The following is an 18,754-nucleotide window of genomic DNA, read 5'->3' on the forward strand; positions in this document are numbered from 1 at the left end:
CCAGAAGAGAGTCCCTGGATGGAACCCTGGGATGGTGCCCCAGGAGGGAGCCCCGGATTGGAACCCGGGGATGGAGCCCCACACGGAGCTCCCCGGAGTCGGCTGCTCCCTCCCCCTCTGCCCCTCCCCCTGCTGTCGTTCTCTCTCTCTCTCTCCCTCTCTCTCAAATAAAAATAAAATGTTTTTTAAAACAATCAAACAAAACAAAACAAAACAAAACTGTCGGAAGATCCCGGAGCAGGCCGGAGACACGGTCGCGGGGGCTGGAGCGCCCCCGAGGCCCCTGCTAGGCGGACAGACCTCTCGGATTACCTGAGTGTGCACCTCAGCCTCCCGCCGCACCTGCACCCGGTTCCGACCGCGCTCGTGCCGTCTGCCCCCCAAACTTATGCACTTAATTATCTTTTCCTGGACTCCCTAGTTTCCCGCCCACCACTCCAGTCTCCCTAGATAACACAATAGAATTGATGGGATTGGAAGGGCTCGCAAGCCCTCGGAGGCCCAGCTCACGCCCAGGAAAGCGGGGAGGCGCTCCGGGAGCCCCTTCGCCGGCTCAGTCACCCGGTCGCCTTCCCGGGACACCTAGCAGGACACCTCTAGCGCGCCCCCACGGGCCGCCAGGGGGCGCGTCCCCCTGGGTTTTCTCTTTTGCCGAAACGCGATCCCGCGCTTCTCCAAAGCAAAAGAACCCTGAGGTATTTCGGCCCTCTGGCGTTGCCGTAGCCCCAGACTGTAAACAGTAAGTAGGCGCCAAGAGGCGGGTGAAAAATAACGCCCGGGGCTCGGAGGCGCCGTCGCCTGCGCTCTCAGGGAGTCCCTGCTGTTCCGCCCGGGGAGGGCTTCCCTCGCCAGTTCCTCCTCCAGTGGAGGTCTTTTGCCGCTAGCCAGCTCTCCCCTCTGCGGACAGGGCGTCCCCCCAACCATGGCCGAATACTCGTACGTGAAGTCCACCAAACTCGTGCTCAAGGGAACCAAGGCCAAGAGGTAAGGCCAGAGTTGGCGCGGGAGACTCTGGGTCTCTCCCGACAGCGCCCCCCCCCCCGCCCCCGTGGACAGGACAGTGTCGCGGAACTCGGGTTGGGAGGGAGCCGTGCACTCCGGCTCCCCGCCCTCGGGCCTGCTTCCGGCCCCGGGGTCTGTGGCTGCCAGGCAGTTCCGGGCGCTCCTGCGGGGCCGGCCTGACGCGCCCCGGGACGTGCGCCCTGACGGCCGCGCCTTCCAGACGGAGGAGACCTGAGCGCGCGACCGCGAGCCGGGAGCTGCAGGCCTGGCCCCGGGTCAGGAGCCCCCCCCAGACCGCTGCTCGGCGCGTCTGCCTTAGTCTCGTGCTGCAGGTCGTGACAACGACGTCTTCTGTTAGGGCTCCTTATCTTCACGCCCGCCTCCCCACCCAGTACTCCTTAAGTTTCTCCCCTCGAAAAAAATCCTTCATTCCCCCCCCAAATCCTTAATTAATCATTCCTCCCTCCCCCCGCCCAAAAAAGCAAATCCTTAATTTTTTCAATACAATATGCAGATGTGCGTTTTGACAGGTATATAAGCTCAAGCTTGGGTTCTCAGCAGTTCCTAGTTTAGCAGTTTGTGGCAGGTCCGCTAATATCCTGGCGCTTCTATTTACTCATTCATTAGGGAAGATTAGCGGTGAGAGAACTGATACAAGGGGGCAGCCCGGTGGCTCAGCGGCTTGGCGCCGCCTTCCGCCCGGAGCGTGACCCTGGTGACCCTGGAGTCCCGGGATCGGTCCCGCCTCAGGCTCCCTGCATGGAGCCTGCTTCTCCCTCTGCCTGTGTCTCTGCCTCTCTCTCTGTCTTTCATTAATAAATAAAATCTAAAAAAGTGAAAAAAAAGGAATTGCTACGAAGATTAGATGAGTTAACGTGTACAGTAAGTGGAACCAAATGGAAGGAGAAGGTCGTAGTGGTGACTTACGGTCGTTGGATTTTTTAGAAAAAAGTATCTGCCGCCCAGATCTCCACCTCTCTCCTCTCTGGTAGATTTGCTCACGGTTGATCATTCATTACAGATGTTAAGCATGTATCCTGAATTAATCTGAAGCTTGTCCTGCCTGGCTTTACAGGAGAGAGGGGAGAGTTGGGTTCTGAAAGCTTACGTTTCCTTGAAAATACAAATAAGCGCATCTTATGCTCATCACAGCTATCAATCATCATTAACGCAGGAAGATAGCACTTTCTGCCTGCCTAGAACAACTCTAAGCACTTTGAATACGACTTATTTGGAAACACCCCCCCCCCGGAGGTTTTTTTTTTTTTCTCTTTCTTTTCTCTTTTTTTTTTTTTGATTCTTTTTTTTTTATTACTGAGATATGATACATATAAAATTCACCCTATGAAGCACAGTTCTGTGGGTTTTAGTGTTTAGTCCGCAAAGTTCCCCACTGTCATGTTGTCCAACATTTTCATGGTCTGGGAAGGAAACCCCATAATCCTTAGTAGTCCCTCTCCAGTCCGCTCTTCCCTCATCCCCTGCAACCACTAATTGCAGTTTGCCTCTCTGTTATCAGTTTGCCCCTTCTGAATATTTCCTATAAATGGAGTCATGCAATATACGGTCTCTTGTATCTGGCGTCATCCATGTCATAGCATGTATCAGTATCCTTATGTTTATGGCTGAATAATATTCCATTTATGGATATAACACATTTTGTTTATCCTTTCACCCGATGAAGGCCATCTGGGTTATTTCCACTTTTTGTCTATTAGGAATCATGCTGTTACGAATTTCTTACAGAATTTTTGTGTGGATGTGTGTTCTCATTTCTCTTGGGTATATACCTAGCAGTACACAGGTTAGGTCATATGATGACTCTGTTTAACTTTTTGAAGAACCCCAAACTATTTCCTAAAGCAGCTGTACCATTTTTCATTTTCACCAGCAACATAGGAAGATTCACATTCACTCTTAATCCTCGCAGTAACCTTAAGAGCGTAAATCATTATCCTCATGTTATACATGAGAACCTGACAGCGATTAAGACATTTTCCAAAAGTTGCAGAGCTAAGAAATAACAACATTAAAAAGGCAGTCCTCCAGAGCCTGTTCTCTTACGTATAATACAATACATACAGGATCAGAACTGACTTCTCAGTATTAGAAGGAAGAGAATATATCGGTGTAGATAACTGTGAATCAATAATTCATAAATCTGTGTACAGCTTAAAAGAGACTTCTAAGGTTCCATCTTACATATTTAACATCAAATCAATATTTCTAAACTTATCTATATAAATTATCTCCTACAGTAAGAAGAAAAAGAGCAAAGAGAAGAAGAGAAAAAGAGAAGAAGATGAAGAAACTCACCTTGATATTGTTGGTAAGTTTTCCGTACTTTCTTCTGGGAAAAGTTAATATTGCTGAGATGCCTTTAAAAATATTTTCCTAGGGATCCCTGGGTGGCGCAGCGGTTTGGCGCCTGCCTTTGGCCCAGGGCACGATCCTCGAGACCCGGGATCGAATCCCACGTCGGGCTCCCGGTGCATGGAGCCTGCTTCTCCCTCTGCCTGTGTCTCTGCCTCTCTCTCTCTTTCTCTCTCTCTGTGACTATCAATAATTAAAAAAAAAAAAAAAAAAAGACTTTGGTTTCAGTTCTTTTGGGCATGTACCTAGAATTGGAATTGCTATATCATGACAGTAATGCCATTTTTAATTTTGTGAGAAACCACCATACTGTTTTGCATAGTTGCATTTTATATTTCCACCAGCAGTGCACAGGGTTTCAATTTTTCCATATCCTCACCAACATTTGTTATTTCTGGTTCTCTGATAATAGCCACCCTAGTGGGTATGAAATGGTATATCATTACGGTTTCAGTTTGCATTTCTTGATTGATTAGCAATATTGAGCAATTCTCATTGGCCATTTCTGTATTTTCTTTGGAGAAATATCTATTCAAATCCTTTACCTGTTTTTTGAAATGGGTTGTTTTGTTGCTCTTGTTGAGTTTTAAGAGTTGTTCATGTATTCTGGATGTTAATCTGTCAGATATGTGATTTACAAACGTTTCCTACCATTCTCAAAATTGTCTCTTTACTCTCCTGATAGTGTCCTGTGGTGCACAGTTTTTCTTTTTTTTCTTATTTTTTTATTTTTAGAGAGGGTGACAGAGGCAGGGGAGGGGCAGAGGGAGAAGGAGAGAGAGAATCTTAAGATTCTCAGGGCTCGATTCCACAACCCTAAGATCACTACCTGAACCATCCAGGTGCCCCAAAAGTTTTTCATTTCAATGAGTTCATTTTGTCTAATTTTTCTTTTGTTATTTCTCCCTTGGTGTCACATCCGATAAATGATTAACAAGGATGTAAAAGACCTGTACATTGAAAAGTATGACATGGATAAAAGAAGTTGAAGAAGATACATATAAATGGAAAGATAGTCCATGCTTGTGGATCAGAAGAATTAAATTATTAAAATTCTCATAGTATCTCAAAGCAATCTATAGATTCAGTGCAGTCTCTTATCAAAATTTCGAAGGCATTTTTCACAAATAACGAGTAAACAGTCCTAAAATTTGTAAGGAACCTCAAAAGGCTCCAGATAGCTGGTAATCTTAAGAAAGAAGAACAAGGCTGGAGACATCAGACTTCCTGATTTCAAACTATGTTACAAAAATATACTAATCAAAACAGTTTGGTCTTAGCATAAAAACAATATGTAGATCATTAGAACAGAACAAAAAGCCCGGCTATAAACTGATGCGGTAAACATAGGAATGCATCTATTCAAATTAGTGTTTTCATTTTCTCTGGGTTAATATCCAGTAATGGAATTACTGGATCATATGGTAATTCTATTTTTAATTTTGTGTGGAAACTCCATACTATTTTCCACAGTCTGCACCAATTTGCATTTCCACCAACAGTGCACAAGGGTTCCTTTTTCTCCACATCTTCACCAACACTTGTTACTTCTTGTCCGTTTTATTTTAGCCATTCTAACAGTTGTAAGGCAATATTGAGGTTTTAATTTGCATTTTCCTGATTATTAATAACGTTATAAGCATTTTTGTGTCTGTTGGTCATCTGTATGTCTTACTTGGAAAAATTTCTACTCACATCCTCAACCCATTTTTTAATTGGATTATTTGGGAGGTTTGTGGTGTTAACGTTGTATAAATTCTTTGTATTGTTTGGATACTAATCCCTTATTGGAGGATTGGAGGTATCATTTGCAACTAGCTTCTCCCATTCAGTAGATTGTCTTTTTGTTTTGTCAGTGGTTTCCTTCACTATGCAAAAGCGTTTTATTTTGGTGAAGTCTCAGTAATTTAATTTTGTTTTCTTTGCCAGAGGAGACATACTAAGAAAAATTTTTCCATGGCTGATGTCAAAGAATCAGGAAGGATACTATATATGTTTGCTTATAGAAATTTTTTGGGTTCAGGTCTCACATTTAGGTCTTTAATCTATTTTGTGTTTGTTTTTGTATATGGTGTAAGAAAATGGTCCAGTTTTCCCGGCACCATTTGTTGAAGATTGTTTTTTTCCCATTCTGTATTCTTGCCTTCTTTGTCATAAATTAATTTCCCATAAAAGTGTAGGTTTGGTGCCTGGGTGGCTCAGTAGGTTAATTGTCTACCTTTGATTCAGGTCATGATCTTGGGGTCCTGGAATCAAGTTCCACTTCAGGCTCCCTGCTCAGCGAGTAGTCAGCATCCCCCTTTCTCATTGGCCCTCCCCCACTTGTGTTCTCTTTCTTATGCTCTTTCTCTCTCAAATCTTTAAAAAAAAAAAAATGTGGGTTTATTTCTGGACATTCTATTCCAATAACTTATATATCTGTATTTATGCCAGTACCATAATGTTTTTATTACTACAGCAATATAGTATTTCTTGAAATCTTGGATTCTTTTCCAAGATTTCTTTGGCTATTTGAGACCTTTTGTGGTTCCATACAAATTTTAGGATTATTCTAGCTCTATTTAAAATGTTCTTGGTATTTTGACAGGGATTGCATTGAATGTGCAGCATGAGTAGGTGGATGGGTGAAATAGTTGAAGGGGAATTAAGAATACACTTATCTTGATGAACACTGAGAAATGTATAGAATTGCTGAGTTATAATATGCATATGAAACTAACATAACAAAGTATATGAATTATATACTTGAATTAAAAATGAATTTTTAAAAAGAAACCCGTTTATTTTCGTGTACATAGAGTACACAATTTCTGCTCATTTTGTTGCTGATCCAAAGTCATGATTAAGAATACTGTGTTAGGGTGCGCCTGGGTGGCTTAGTCAATTATGTGTCTGCCTTTGTCTCAGGTCATGATCCCAGGGTCCTGGGATCAAGCTGTGCACTGGGTTCCCTGCTCAGTGGGGAGTCTGCTTCTCCATCTCCCTCTGCTTTCCACTCCCCCTACTTATGCTTTGTCTTTCTGTCAAATAAATAAAATCTTTTTAAATAACAATACTGTGCTAGACCACAAAAAAAAAAAAAAAAAAAGAAGAAAAAGAAAGCTTGCCATTTGCCAGGACATGGCGCTAGAGAGCATTTTGCTAAGTGAAATAAATCAGAGAAAAAATACCATATGATTTCATTTGTATGTGGAATTCAGAAAACAAAACAGATGAACATAGGGGAAAAAAGAGGAAGGGAGGGGCCAAACCAGAAAACAGACTCTTGACTATAGAGAATAAACTGAGGGTTGTTGGAGGGGAGGTGGCCGGGAGGATGGGTTAAATGGGTGACGGGTATTAAAAAGGCCCTTGCTGTGATGAGCAGAGTGATGGATCACTAAATTCTGTACCTGAAACTAATATTACACTGTATGTTACCTAACTGGAATCTAAATAAAAACTTGAAAAAAAAATACTGTGCTAGAAAGTCTTTCTGGAAGAATATGTGAGAAATACATTATAATAGTCATTGCCTTTGGAAAGCAGTCATGGATGACTGGGGCAATGGATGAAAGAGACTGTTCTCTATCGTTTTGTGCCTTCACCTGCACTGCTATTTTACATTTTAAAAAGAATGTAATCTTGATTGTGGTCACCTACATCTATACATGAAATGAGTGAGTATATGTAAAACTAATGAAGTGTGATGAGGTTCATAGTTTGAATAAAGGGTAGTTTCTTGGTTTTAATATTGTACTATAGTTATGTAAGATGTTACCACTGGGAGAAATGAGTAAAGGGTATACGAGATGTCTCTGTATTGTTTCTTATAACTGTAAAATAAAAGTTTTTTAAAAATTTTTATTTATTTATGATAGTCACACAGAGAGAGAGAGAGAGGCAGAGACACAGGCAGAGGGAGAAGCAGGCTCCATGCACCGGGAGCCCGTCGTGGGATTCGATCCCGGGTTTCCAGGATCGTGCCCTGGGCCAAAGGCAGGCGCCAAATCGCTGCGCCACCCAGGGATTCCCCCAAAATAAAAGTTTTTAAAAATAAGTGATGACAACAAGAACAACAAATAAGAACCTTGTGTCAAATCTAAAATTTTAATTTTGTTTTTTAGGAATCTGGTGGACAGTCACAAACTTCGGTGAAATTTCAGGAACCATAGCAATTGAAATGGATAAAGGAACCTATATACATGCACTTGACAATGGACTTTTTACATTGGGAGCTCCACATAAAGAAGGTTTGTGTCTAGTAGAAGCAATGAAAAGGAAAAGACCACTTAAAAGTATATATTTTATGACATTCATTCACTTAGCCAAATCTAATCTCAAAGGAATAAATTCATTGCATTTGACTCTTCCCTTTTTTCCTTCCTTAATATTTACCAGATACTAGCAAATCCCTCTTCCAGTGTAAGCATTTAAAAACATTCTGGGGGATCCCTGGGTGGCGCAGCAGTTTAGCGCCTGCCTTTGGCCCGGGGCGCGATCCTGGAGACCCGGGAGCGAATCCCATGTCAGGCTCCCAGTGCATGGAGCCTGCTTCTCCCTCTGCCTATGTCTCTGCCTCTCTCTCTCTCTCTCTCTGTGTGACTATCATAAATAAATAAAAATTTAAAAATAAATAAATAAATAAATAAATACATTCTGTATTCTTCCAGAAGAGTATCAATGGAAATCAGAAACAACATGAACAATTGAAATTGAAAGGGAAACGTTGTGTGTCAAAGATTTTATTCCTTTATTCTTTAGACCTTTTGTCAAAACTAACCTGGAGCATTATTAATAATTTGATTATTATAATAATTGTTATTCCTCCTATCCCATCAGTATAAGCATTAATGAGATTTAAAGTAATCAGAAGATTAAAAAGCAGTATTTTTTTATTTGAATGTCCATCCCTTGAATAAGTTAAAGCATTTAGTTTTTTAAATAGTAAGTGCTTATTTGTCTATGTACTGAGTGCATTTTAAAACACAGGAAGAAAATATTTTATAAGTAAGCATCAAGCTGACCTACCTATTAAGTATGTAAAATTAACTCTGTAGTTATAAGAAGATAAGTAGATCTTGATACTCTAATCTGAATAGTATATTATGATGAAATAAAAATATCACAATATTCTTATATTTAATTTTAAAAGAAAACGTTTTTTAAAGCTGAAGAAATTTTTACATTTATATTTATAACAAATGTCAAATTTATTTCAAAATGTTTTTCTCCTGTAGTTGATGAGGGCCCTAGTCCTCCAGAGCAGTTTACAGCTGTCAAATTGTCTGATTCTAGGTAAGTAGGTTGAACTATAATCACCTTTTAACTTAATTTTATTCACTGAAAAATTTCTGTATGTAGCTAATTAAGTCCTCAGAGCAATTTTGATGTAAACAGCAAAACAGTCTTTTTGAAAATATATTTTGTGACATTTTAAAAATAAAGCACGTAGGGACGCCTGGTTGGCTTAACAGTTAAATGTCTTTCTTTGGCTCAAGGTGTGATCCTGGAGTCCCAGGATGGAGTCCTACATCAGGCTCCCTGCGTGGAGCCTGCTTCTGTCCCTGCCTCTCTCTCTGTGTCTCTCATGAATAAATAAATAAAATCTTTTAAAAGATTAAAAATAAAACACTTATATATGCCATATTTTGGTATTATTAAATTTCATTTACAGCAACTGTGTTTTTGAAAGAGAATGAAAGCTCCAAATAAAAGCATTCACTATGATTTCTAGCAATACATAATCCGAGGCTAGAAAAGAAATGAGGATTAATAATGTCACAGACCAGATAAGATATAGGTTAGCAAGATCATGTAAAGAAAACCGACATAGGCAAAACCTGGTCTGGTGTTGCTGTGACACAGGAACTCACTTGCTGTGATACATGAACTCGCTTGTTTATCTCACAAGAGATAAACAGGAAGATATAAGAAGGGAATATTATTGAAACCAGAGAATGTTAAATAGTCATGAAGACCAAAAGAATTTTTTACTCACTGTTTTTACAATTTTATAAGCTGACCTTTTTAATTATCACAGTGCAAAAGTACAGTATGATACTTTGGGTAGTGCATACAGAAAATGAATTTCAGTATTCTAATAATTGGTTGCATCAACATGATGTTTTGTTTTATACTGTAATTAACCTATAAATGAATATAAAATCAATCCCTTGGCATCACAAGGGATTGGTAAGCTAAAAGTTAGAAATCATATTTTATTTCATTAAAAAATCACACTATCATTTCACTACTTTCTTTGAGTGGTAAGTATAGGAAACAGGCAATGAGTTTTTATTCTTTGTATGTATATACAGAATTCATAACATTGAAGAAAGCAGTTAAGACATCAATATAAAAATGATTAAGAAGGTAACTTAAAAACTAAAAGGAAAGGAAGTACAAATGTCACTTACAATGGTTAAAGTATAAATTAAATAGGATGCTATTTTTTCCTCTGATATTCTAATTTTTTCTAAAAAAGGAATGTTAATAGTTCGATGTAAAATCATGCTCTCCTAATTTGAGGTGAGAATATTGATACAGATTTTTTTTGGAGAGTGATCTGATAGCATGTAATAGGAGTATGATATAAGTAAGATATAAAATTATAAGTATGAAATAAAGTTACATATATAGAACTACGCTGTCCATTATGGTAGTCACTAGCCACATGTGGCTTTTCAAAATTTGGACTATGGCTAGTCTGGGTTTTGTTTTGTTTTGTTTTGTTTTTAGATTTTATTTTTATTTATTCATAGACACACAGGCAGAGGGAGAAGCAGGCTCCATGCAGGGAGCCCGACGTGGGACTCAATCCCGGGTCTCCAGGATCACACCGCAGGCTGCAGGCAGCGCCAAACCGCTGTGCCACTGGGGGCCGCCCTAGTCTGGGTTTTTATACACACACACACACACACACACACATTATTTTTTTCTATATTTGATTTTCTTTCAGTTTTTAACATTTCTTTTTTGTTAAAGAATTGCCCTGAAATCTGGCTATGGAAAATACCTTGGTATTAATTCAGATGGACTTGTTGTGGGGCGGTCAGATGCAATCGGACCAAGAGAACAATGGGAACCAGTCTTTCAAGATGTAAGTGCTATTATTGTTCATAAAAGCTTCTTGTCAATATAAGATACGGTCTTTAACAGTCATAGCCTTAAAAAGTCTTGAAAAATAGTGCAACGTAGCAAAAGAAATAATCAACAAAGGGAAAAGATAACTTACAGGACGAGAAAAAATATTTACAAACCATATTTCTGATGAGGCGTTAATATCCAAAATATAGAAAGAGCTAATACAATATCAAAAAACAAATAACCCAATTTAAAAATGAGCAAAAGACTTGACTAAACTTTTTTCCCCAGAGAAAATATATGAAAGGCCAATAGGTACATGAAAAGATGCTCAACATCACTAGTCATTAGGGAAATGCAAATCAAAAACACAGTAAGGTATCACTTCCTGCCTGTTAGAATAACCATCTTCTAAAGATGAGATAAATGCTGGGAGGATGTGGAGAAAAGGAAACACTTGTGCTATGCTGGTGGGAATGCAAACCGATGTAGCACTTCAGAAAACAGTATGGAAGTTCTTCAAAAACTTAAAAATAAAATTATAAGATCCAACAGTCCCACTTATGTGAATATATCCAAAGGAAACAAAAAAAACTAACTTGAAAAGATATCTGTACCCCCATGTTTGTATCAGTATTACTTACAAGAGCCAAGATCTAGAAACAACCTAAGCATACATTGATAGATAAATGGATAAAGAAGTTGTGGTATATACATATGCAATGGAATATTATTCACCCATAAAGAGATGAGTAATTCTTGCCGTTTGTAACAACATGAATAGACCTTGCTAAGTGAAACAAGTCAGACAAAGAAAAACAAGTATGATCTCACTTATATATGGAATCTTAAAAACTTCAGAAAAAGACATCAGACTTGCGGTTGGTTACCGGAGTGTAGAGGGTGTTGGAAGTGGGAATTGGGGGAAGAAGGTGGTCAAAAGGTACAGTCTTCCAGTTAAAAGATAAATAAGTGCCAGGGAAATAATGTATAGCATGATTACTACAGCTAGCATGCTGTATGATATATAGAAAAGTTGTTTAGAGAGTAAATCCTTATTTCTCATCACAAGGAAAAAAATTGTTTTTTATGCTTTTAAAACATAAGTTAGCATAGCATCCTATGGATGGATGCTAACTAAACTTACTGAGATAATCATTTCACAATAAGTATTAAGCCAAACCGTTATCCCTTACACCTTAAATTTATGAAGTGATTATGTCCAGTATATCTCAATAAAACGGGGAGAAGAAATAGTGCAACAAAAACAGCAGTAGTACTTCTGCCCATCCTCATTTTTGTATACCCTTGGTGCCTAGATTTGGGTCTTATTTTTCATTAAAGATCTAGGACTCCACAGAAAGCCAATTTTATGTCTTGGGGCAGGAAAACAGGACAGTTCAGGAATATCTTCTTAACAGAAATTACGGATACTTTCAAAAACATGGACTGTAGTAAGAGGACAATGGAGCAAGCTTAAGGGAATGGCCTCAGGACAATCTGCATAAAGTAATAAGTAATGATAATAATGGTTCATTGAAATCAATTAGTCTCTAAATGTCTGCATTTATAGTAAAGCTCAAAGAGAAAAGCAAATAGTGTACAAAAAGATAATTTTAGTACAAAAAAAGCATGAAGATAATACATTAATTTTTATTGATCTTACAAGCAGGCAGTTTGTAATAGGTATTTTAAGTCTGTGTCTGTTGTTTCAGAATACAGAAGTTCCTTTTTCTATTGTGTAAACAGTAAAGATTGAACAAAAATAGACCAAAGCTAAACAGTCTCCTAAAAATAGATTACTATATCAAGAACAGGAAGGATTTAAAAAAAAAAAAAAAAACAGGAAGGACTGGTGGGCACCAACGGAAGAGGAGTTCAGTAATTTCACTGCATCTGGGAATATGCAATAAGGAATTCAAAATAGGATCCAACAGTGTTTTCCAAGATGATAAATAAGCCAGCATTCCCCCCAAAAGTAATTATTTAGGTTTGTTCCCAGGATAAAATCTCTGGTACAGTAGCTTTCAAACTTTTCTGACCTCAGTCCAGTGAAAGAAACATTTTTACATTTCAGCCCAGTGTATTCATAGTATAACTGAAGCAAGAGTTGTACTTAATTCCTATTTATCTATATGTTGTGCCCTTCAGCATTTTCTGTTCTCTTTACCTCTTCTTTCATTGTATGGTTTTTTTCCAATACTGATCAGGACCCACTAAATTGATTTCATGAGCTACTGATGGGTTGCAACCCCTTCTAGGTGACCCTACTAATAGAATGAGGTGCTTCTAATAAAAATTTTTAGCAATGGAAAAGGCCAGTTTATTGTAAGGCCAAGTGATAAGTTAAATACCAACACTCATACTGAATGTTAGGGAAGTTCATTTCCCTTTATTTTTAGGAAAGACACTAAATTTTTAAAATTTAAATGAAAGAGACACTTAAAAGTCTCTGATGAAACAAAAACTTGATTGCTAAGACGGCCTTGACTGAAAGGTCAGCAGCATGGGCTTATATTACATTGGACGATACAACCATATCTGGCCTACCAAGCGTCATCTAGATAGTAGAAAACCCAGCTCTGGCCACCTTGTATAATAAATCAAATCCTTTAAAAAAAAAAAAAATCCTTGTTGTTAGCTCTTTTGTAATTGGGTGTGATATAAAGTTATTAATACATTTTGTATTGATTGTATTTGTAAATATCTTGTCTGATGTTTAAGGTATTCAAAGTTTTCCAAAAGAGTCATTTATGTCATAATTTAGGTTTATATTTGTTAAGGGAATTTAATTACTCGAATGTGTGATCTACCTTTAGACACACAAGAAAATGAGTTTTCAAGTTTGCCAGTTAGAATCAGTATAACATAGGGACACCTGGGTGACTCAGTGGTTGAGCCTCTACCTTCAGCTCAGGATGTGATCCCGGGATCCTGGGATCAAGGTCCACTTCGGGCTCCCCACAAGAAGCCTGTTTCTCCCCTCTGCCTGTGTCTCTGCCTCTCTGTGTCTCTCATGAATAAATAAAATCTTAAAAAAACAAAACGAATCAATATAACACAATGAGCATTGAACAACTAAAACTAGTATGAATATTTCTGTCCACAACTAAAAAAAGTGTAAATATTTCTGTCCAAATAAAAAGTCCCTCTGACATTTTTTTAAAATTATTTATTTATTTAGCTGACAGCACAAGCAGGGGGAGTGGCAGGCAGAGGCAGAGGGAGAGGGAGAAGCAGGCTCTTAGCTGAACAGGGAGCCCAGTGGGGGACTCCATCCTAGGACTCTGGGATCATGACCTGAGGTGAAGGCAAATGCTTAGCTGAGCCTTCCAGGCATTCCTGATATTAATTCTTAAAGTTCTGAGCAGTAAATTCAAAAGCACCAAAAACTAGCTCTCATACATTTTTATATTTTCTAATTAATGAAGACAATTTTACTGAAAACACTTTTTGAGTAAATTACTGTGCATTATATATTTTTTTATTGTCTTAAAAGCTAATTATTTTTCTTTTCTTTTTTTTTTTAAAGCTAATTATTTTTTAAGCAGATCTAAGTTATATCCTCAGTAGGTCTCTAGGGCCAAAGGAAACAGTTCTACTTCACCTAGTTAGAATTCAGTCCTATAATAGAATATACTAATAATATTTACTGGGTTATCTTTGAGTAGTAAGATTAAAGGTGATTTTGGTTTTCTTTTCTGTATAATTTTTTTCTGTGTTTCTCCAAATTATTAATGATTGCTTTTAGAGTTGGGGGTAAGAGGAGGAATTAATTTCCTTCTCAAGGCTTAAGAATTCTTTTGCAGGTATTCTTGTAACTTTCTTGTTGTTACTTTGTTTTATATAGGGGAAAATGGCTCTATTGGCCTCAAATAGCTGCTTCATTAGATGCAATGAAGCAGGTGATATAGAAGCAAAAAGTAAAACAGCAGGAGAAGAAGAAATGATAAAGGTAATCATCACATTTTTCTATAGACTGATATATGTCACGTACATGATGTCTCATATAATGCTCTATCTTTAAAGTGTTTGAATAGTCATTTACTATCACTTTAAAGATGTAATGCACAGTTTTTTATACTATTCTCCAAATAAGCTTTATTATAAGTTTAATTATAAGTCCTATAAATGTTGGCTTGTTTGTACCACGTGGTAGAGAAATTATGACATCTTGCCTCTATATATTAGTATCTTTTTCTGAGTAGCTCCACATGCTTTTTTGGGCCTATTTTTTTTCTTGCTTGCATTTTAAAATACAATTTTTAAGTAGATATGTTCACATGGTTCAAAATTTTAAAGATATAAGCATATAAAGAGATAACTCCTTTCTATAGCCTATTAGTTTCTTAATAAAAGCGTTTATAATTTTCTGCTTTTTTACAATAAAGTTAAGCTCCTGCGTATACTCCTTTACACTTTGGGTTTTTTCCTTAACATTGTTCTCTGGGAGATTTTCCCTTATCACTATGTAGAAATTTTTTCTCTTTTTTAACAGCTACATAATATTCCATTTTAGGGATATACTGTAATTTATTTAATCAGTTCTTCATAAATGCAAATTTAGGTTAGTTCCAATCTTTTACTCATGCAAACAGTGCTGTAACACCCAGCTTTGAATGTGCATCTTTCTGTAGGTGTGCAGTTATATCTGAGGATGAATTACAAGGTGTATGAAAAGTGTTAAATCATAAGATTTTTTAAAATTACGTTAAAAAAAAAAAAAAAACCACCAACAACACACAAACCAGGACAGAAGCCTGTAGCTTCAGGCACTCAGCTGAATGTGACATGTACTGCCTTCTTGAATCTTCAGAAAGTTCCTGTGAGGTACCTATTATCTTAACATAACCAATGAAGAGAGAGCCTTTGAGCCTCCTTATATCCTCACCTGTTATGATCAGTTATGAAACCCACACAGCTAAATATGATAGAGTCAGGATGTGTATGTAGGCCAAGCTGACTGGAATCTATTCTGACATTCCATATCATTCTCCCTCTCAAGAAATAGGTTATTAGAAAATGCTGGTGGATTTCTCACTTACCTAAAAGTATGGTTTTTTAAAACAATGCAAATAAAGTATAGTGCTTTGCACATCTATGGGGAAAAAACAAAATATTGTGCTGTATTTAATTACAACTGTTTTTATATGAAGTATCTGTCACATTTTCCTGGACCTGTTTGGTTAGTCAAGTACCTGGAAGTTCTGAGCAGCGATAATCTAGAACTCCTTCCACCTATGTTTTTATTTCATAGGCTCTGCTAGTCTGTATCAACCATTCCACCTTTATAGGCTAACCTTATCCATCAGGACACATTCCCCTCCTGCCAAAAGTAGTATTGTCACAGGTCCTGGCCAGTAATCTTCCCAGGCCTCCTAGGATCCTGCTAATCAAACCTGTCACACATATAGCACTGGTTGGACTCTTAGCCACAAAGATCACTTTGGAGATGTAAATCCTTAGAGATGTAAGTCCAGTCCTTTGGATTGCAAATTGCCAGTTCCTCTGGCCTGAATTCTGTTGTCTCTTGTCCCACTCAGTGGATCCTAATTGCTATATCAATTTATGGAATTGTGACAATAAATATCTGTCACAACTTAGGAGGATATAAGGAAGATTTAAAAGGAGTGGATTCCAATTAAGTAAAAGTAAGCTGTGTCATGTTTAAGGTTTTAATGGATTTGGGAATAGCTATGCAAAGTAAAATAGCTACTATCTTAAACTTTCAGTGTTATAAAATAAATACTATAGGGATAATTTGAATATTTACTTTGTGACCAAAATTAATTAAATTATTGCCTGATTGCTCAGCAGGATCTAATCTATAAAATGTTCTTCAAATAATTTTGTCTTTTGTGTTTGATGCAAAGGTTCTAGTGGAACATAATAACGATTATTTAATTATAAATGTAAATAAAAACATCAAGAACCTCTCTTTTTCTGAATCCAATTGCTAAGTTGATTGTTGTCTTCATTTGCATTAAGAAATCATCTAGGGGGGGGATCCCTGGGTTGCGCAGCGGTTTGGCGCCTGCCTTTGGCCCAGGGCGCGATCCTGGAGACCGGGGATCGAATCCCACATCGGGCTCCCGGTGCATGGAACCTGCTTCTCCCTCTGCCTGTGTCTCTGCCTCTCTGTGACTATCATAAATAAATAAAAATTTAAAAAAAATTAAAAAAAAAAAAAGAAATCATCTAGGGGGTTCTCATGAAATAAAGTGGGGAAAGGGAAGATACATGTATAACCTGTTGGGTTTGCATCTCCACTGTCCAGATTAGATCATGTGCTGAAAGAGAAACTAAGAAAAAAGATGATATTCCAGAAGAAGACAAAGGAAACGTTAAACAGTGTGAAATCAATTATGTGTACGTATTCTTTTCCTTTTAGACCTTTCATATTTGGCAGTGAAGTACTTCTCAAGACACATAAAATATGTGAAGGACAAGAGGCAGCATAAAATAGACTCTAGGACAAAGAACTAAGCTGAATGTTTTTCTTTTCTCAAAGCTTCAGTTTTCCTAATTACCTTGCTAGATTTCAAAGGTAAAGTTCACTTGGATTAGTCTTTTCTCCCTATTCATTAATAAAATGACTATAGCTTATCAGTATATAATGCCAACCAAATGTTGTTCCATAGATAGGATTCAGGGTCTCCAGCTAACATGCCTTAGTGGAAATGGGGCTTTGTAGAGCTGCCCAAATAGCTGTCCTCTTCATGGAGGAGCACTAAGGTCATCTTTGCAGTTGAAAAGCTATATGTTTTTAAATAAATACAATTATTTTTTTAAGTAAACAAGAGAGTTTAAAAGTATTTGTAAGTTTATGAATAAATATAATCAAAGTTTGAGGTGATTTTTAAGAAAGGCATTTTCTTAACAGAAAGAAATTTCAGAGTTTCCAAGACCACAAACTTAAAATAAGTAAAGAAGATAGTAAAATTCTCAAAAAGGCCCGGAAAGATGGATTTTTGCATGAAACACTTCTGGACAGGTAGGTATATTTTTATTTATTTCCAACTATTTTCAGTATCCAGTAGAAATGGTATATATTATATAACCAGTGTTCTTTTTCAATTATTACAGTTCTTAAATTTTTGTCTTCTAATTTGTGAACATAGTAATGTTACCTAAAAAGGACATAAGTCTGGGAAAAGATCACCCAAGAAAGAATATCTAAAATTAGCCAGATTCCAAAAACTTAAATATTTTGTTATAAAACATTCAGGTTTAACTGAAACTCCTTCATAAATTTATTTAACATTACCTTTCTATAACTATTAGAATCAGGGCTAGAAAGAAATAGTTTAATTCCAAAATTCAGTGGGTTCTAGTTAGAATAGTACAGGTTCCTAAAAATGAGATAAAAACATCAGTTTAAAAATGACTAAGTATAAAATGAAATAAAATTGAACCACTTTTATTAAGTTGAATTTAGAAGTATGCAGGATACTTATCACAGCACATTATTGATATATATCTAATACTATTCTTATTTAGGTAAGTAATGTCCTAGATTTATAACATAAAAAAGTGGGTAGAGGGGGTTGGCTGTAACTTTATAAACATAAATCAAATAAGTGCCAGATTGAAAGAGAATTTGGTAATCTGCCACTCCTTCAAGCCCTGTGTTGCAAAATCAGTCTTAAAATATGTCTTCACTCTACTTGATAAAGATAATGCTTCATCCTATTTTCCTATTATCTAGTTGATCAAGTTGTTACCGGAAGTTAGTGATAGAAGAATTTTTCCTGCTGAGCAAAGCATGTATATAGTTTTAAGAAATCAAGAATAGAATGTAAAAAAAAGATCAAGATATGGATGCAAAAGAAATAAGATCTATGTCTTGTAACTTTTACCACTTATGAAAATAGAACATTGCCACCCTGTTAAATAGAAGTTTAGGTCTTACTTAAATTCAGAGGTGATTAAAATTGCTACTGTGGATTGAAAAAGCTCTTAGGAAACTTTTCTTAAAGATTAGGACAGACTAATAAATAAAATGCATTTAGTACGAAACAACATTGAAAAGTTAAATATTAATTAAAGTATTTTAATATAAGTAGAATGGTAATATAATAATCAAAATTGAGTACACAATTTCTGAGTGTGAGTATGTATTTAGTAGTTGACTATATATATATGGCTTGTTTTACATAATTTTTATCATTTGTCTTTGTTTAAACAGGAGAGCCAAATTGAAAGCTGATAGATACTGCAAATGACCAGAATTGTGTTTCTTCTCCTGTTTGTTTGTTTGTTTGTTTGTTTGTTCGTTTCTGAATAAAATAATCACTGGAAGTGTTTTTACAGA

The 18,754-nt window shown here is 37.2% G+C and overlaps 1 protein-coding gene across 2 annotated transcripts; it reads left to right on the top strand.

Moving 5' to 3' along the window:
* Nucleotides 1-752: 752 nt before the first annotated feature.
* Nucleotides 753-18,754, top strand: FRG1 (FSHD region gene 1). Of its 2 annotated transcripts, XM_055334994.1 has the most exons (9): nt 754-984; nt 3,261-3,331; nt 7,482-7,607; nt 8,595-8,652; nt 10,342-10,456; nt 14,291-14,395; nt 16,718-16,809; nt 17,324-17,434; nt 18,629-18,754. In XM_055334994.1, exons 1-9 carry the CDS (start codon nt 923-925, stop codon nt 18,663-18,665), a joined length of 777 nt encoding a protein of 258 aa, XP_055190969.1. In that variant the 5' UTR covers nt 754-922; the 3' UTR covers nt 18,666-18,754. The 2 variants fall into 2 exon arrangements, with proteins under 2 accessions (XP_055190970.1, XP_055190969.1); XM_055334995.1 differs by lacking the exon at nt 7,482-7,607 and having other exon boundaries at nt 753-984.

The sequence above is a fragment of the Nyctereutes procyonoides genome, unplaced genomic scaffold (assembly GCF_905146905.1).
Source record: "Nyctereutes procyonoides isolate TBG_1078 unplaced genomic scaffold, NYPRO_anot_genome, whole genome shotgun sequence".
In the NCBI taxonomy this organism is placed as follows: Eukaryota; Metazoa; Chordata; class Mammalia; order Carnivora; family Canidae; genus Nyctereutes; species Nyctereutes procyonoides.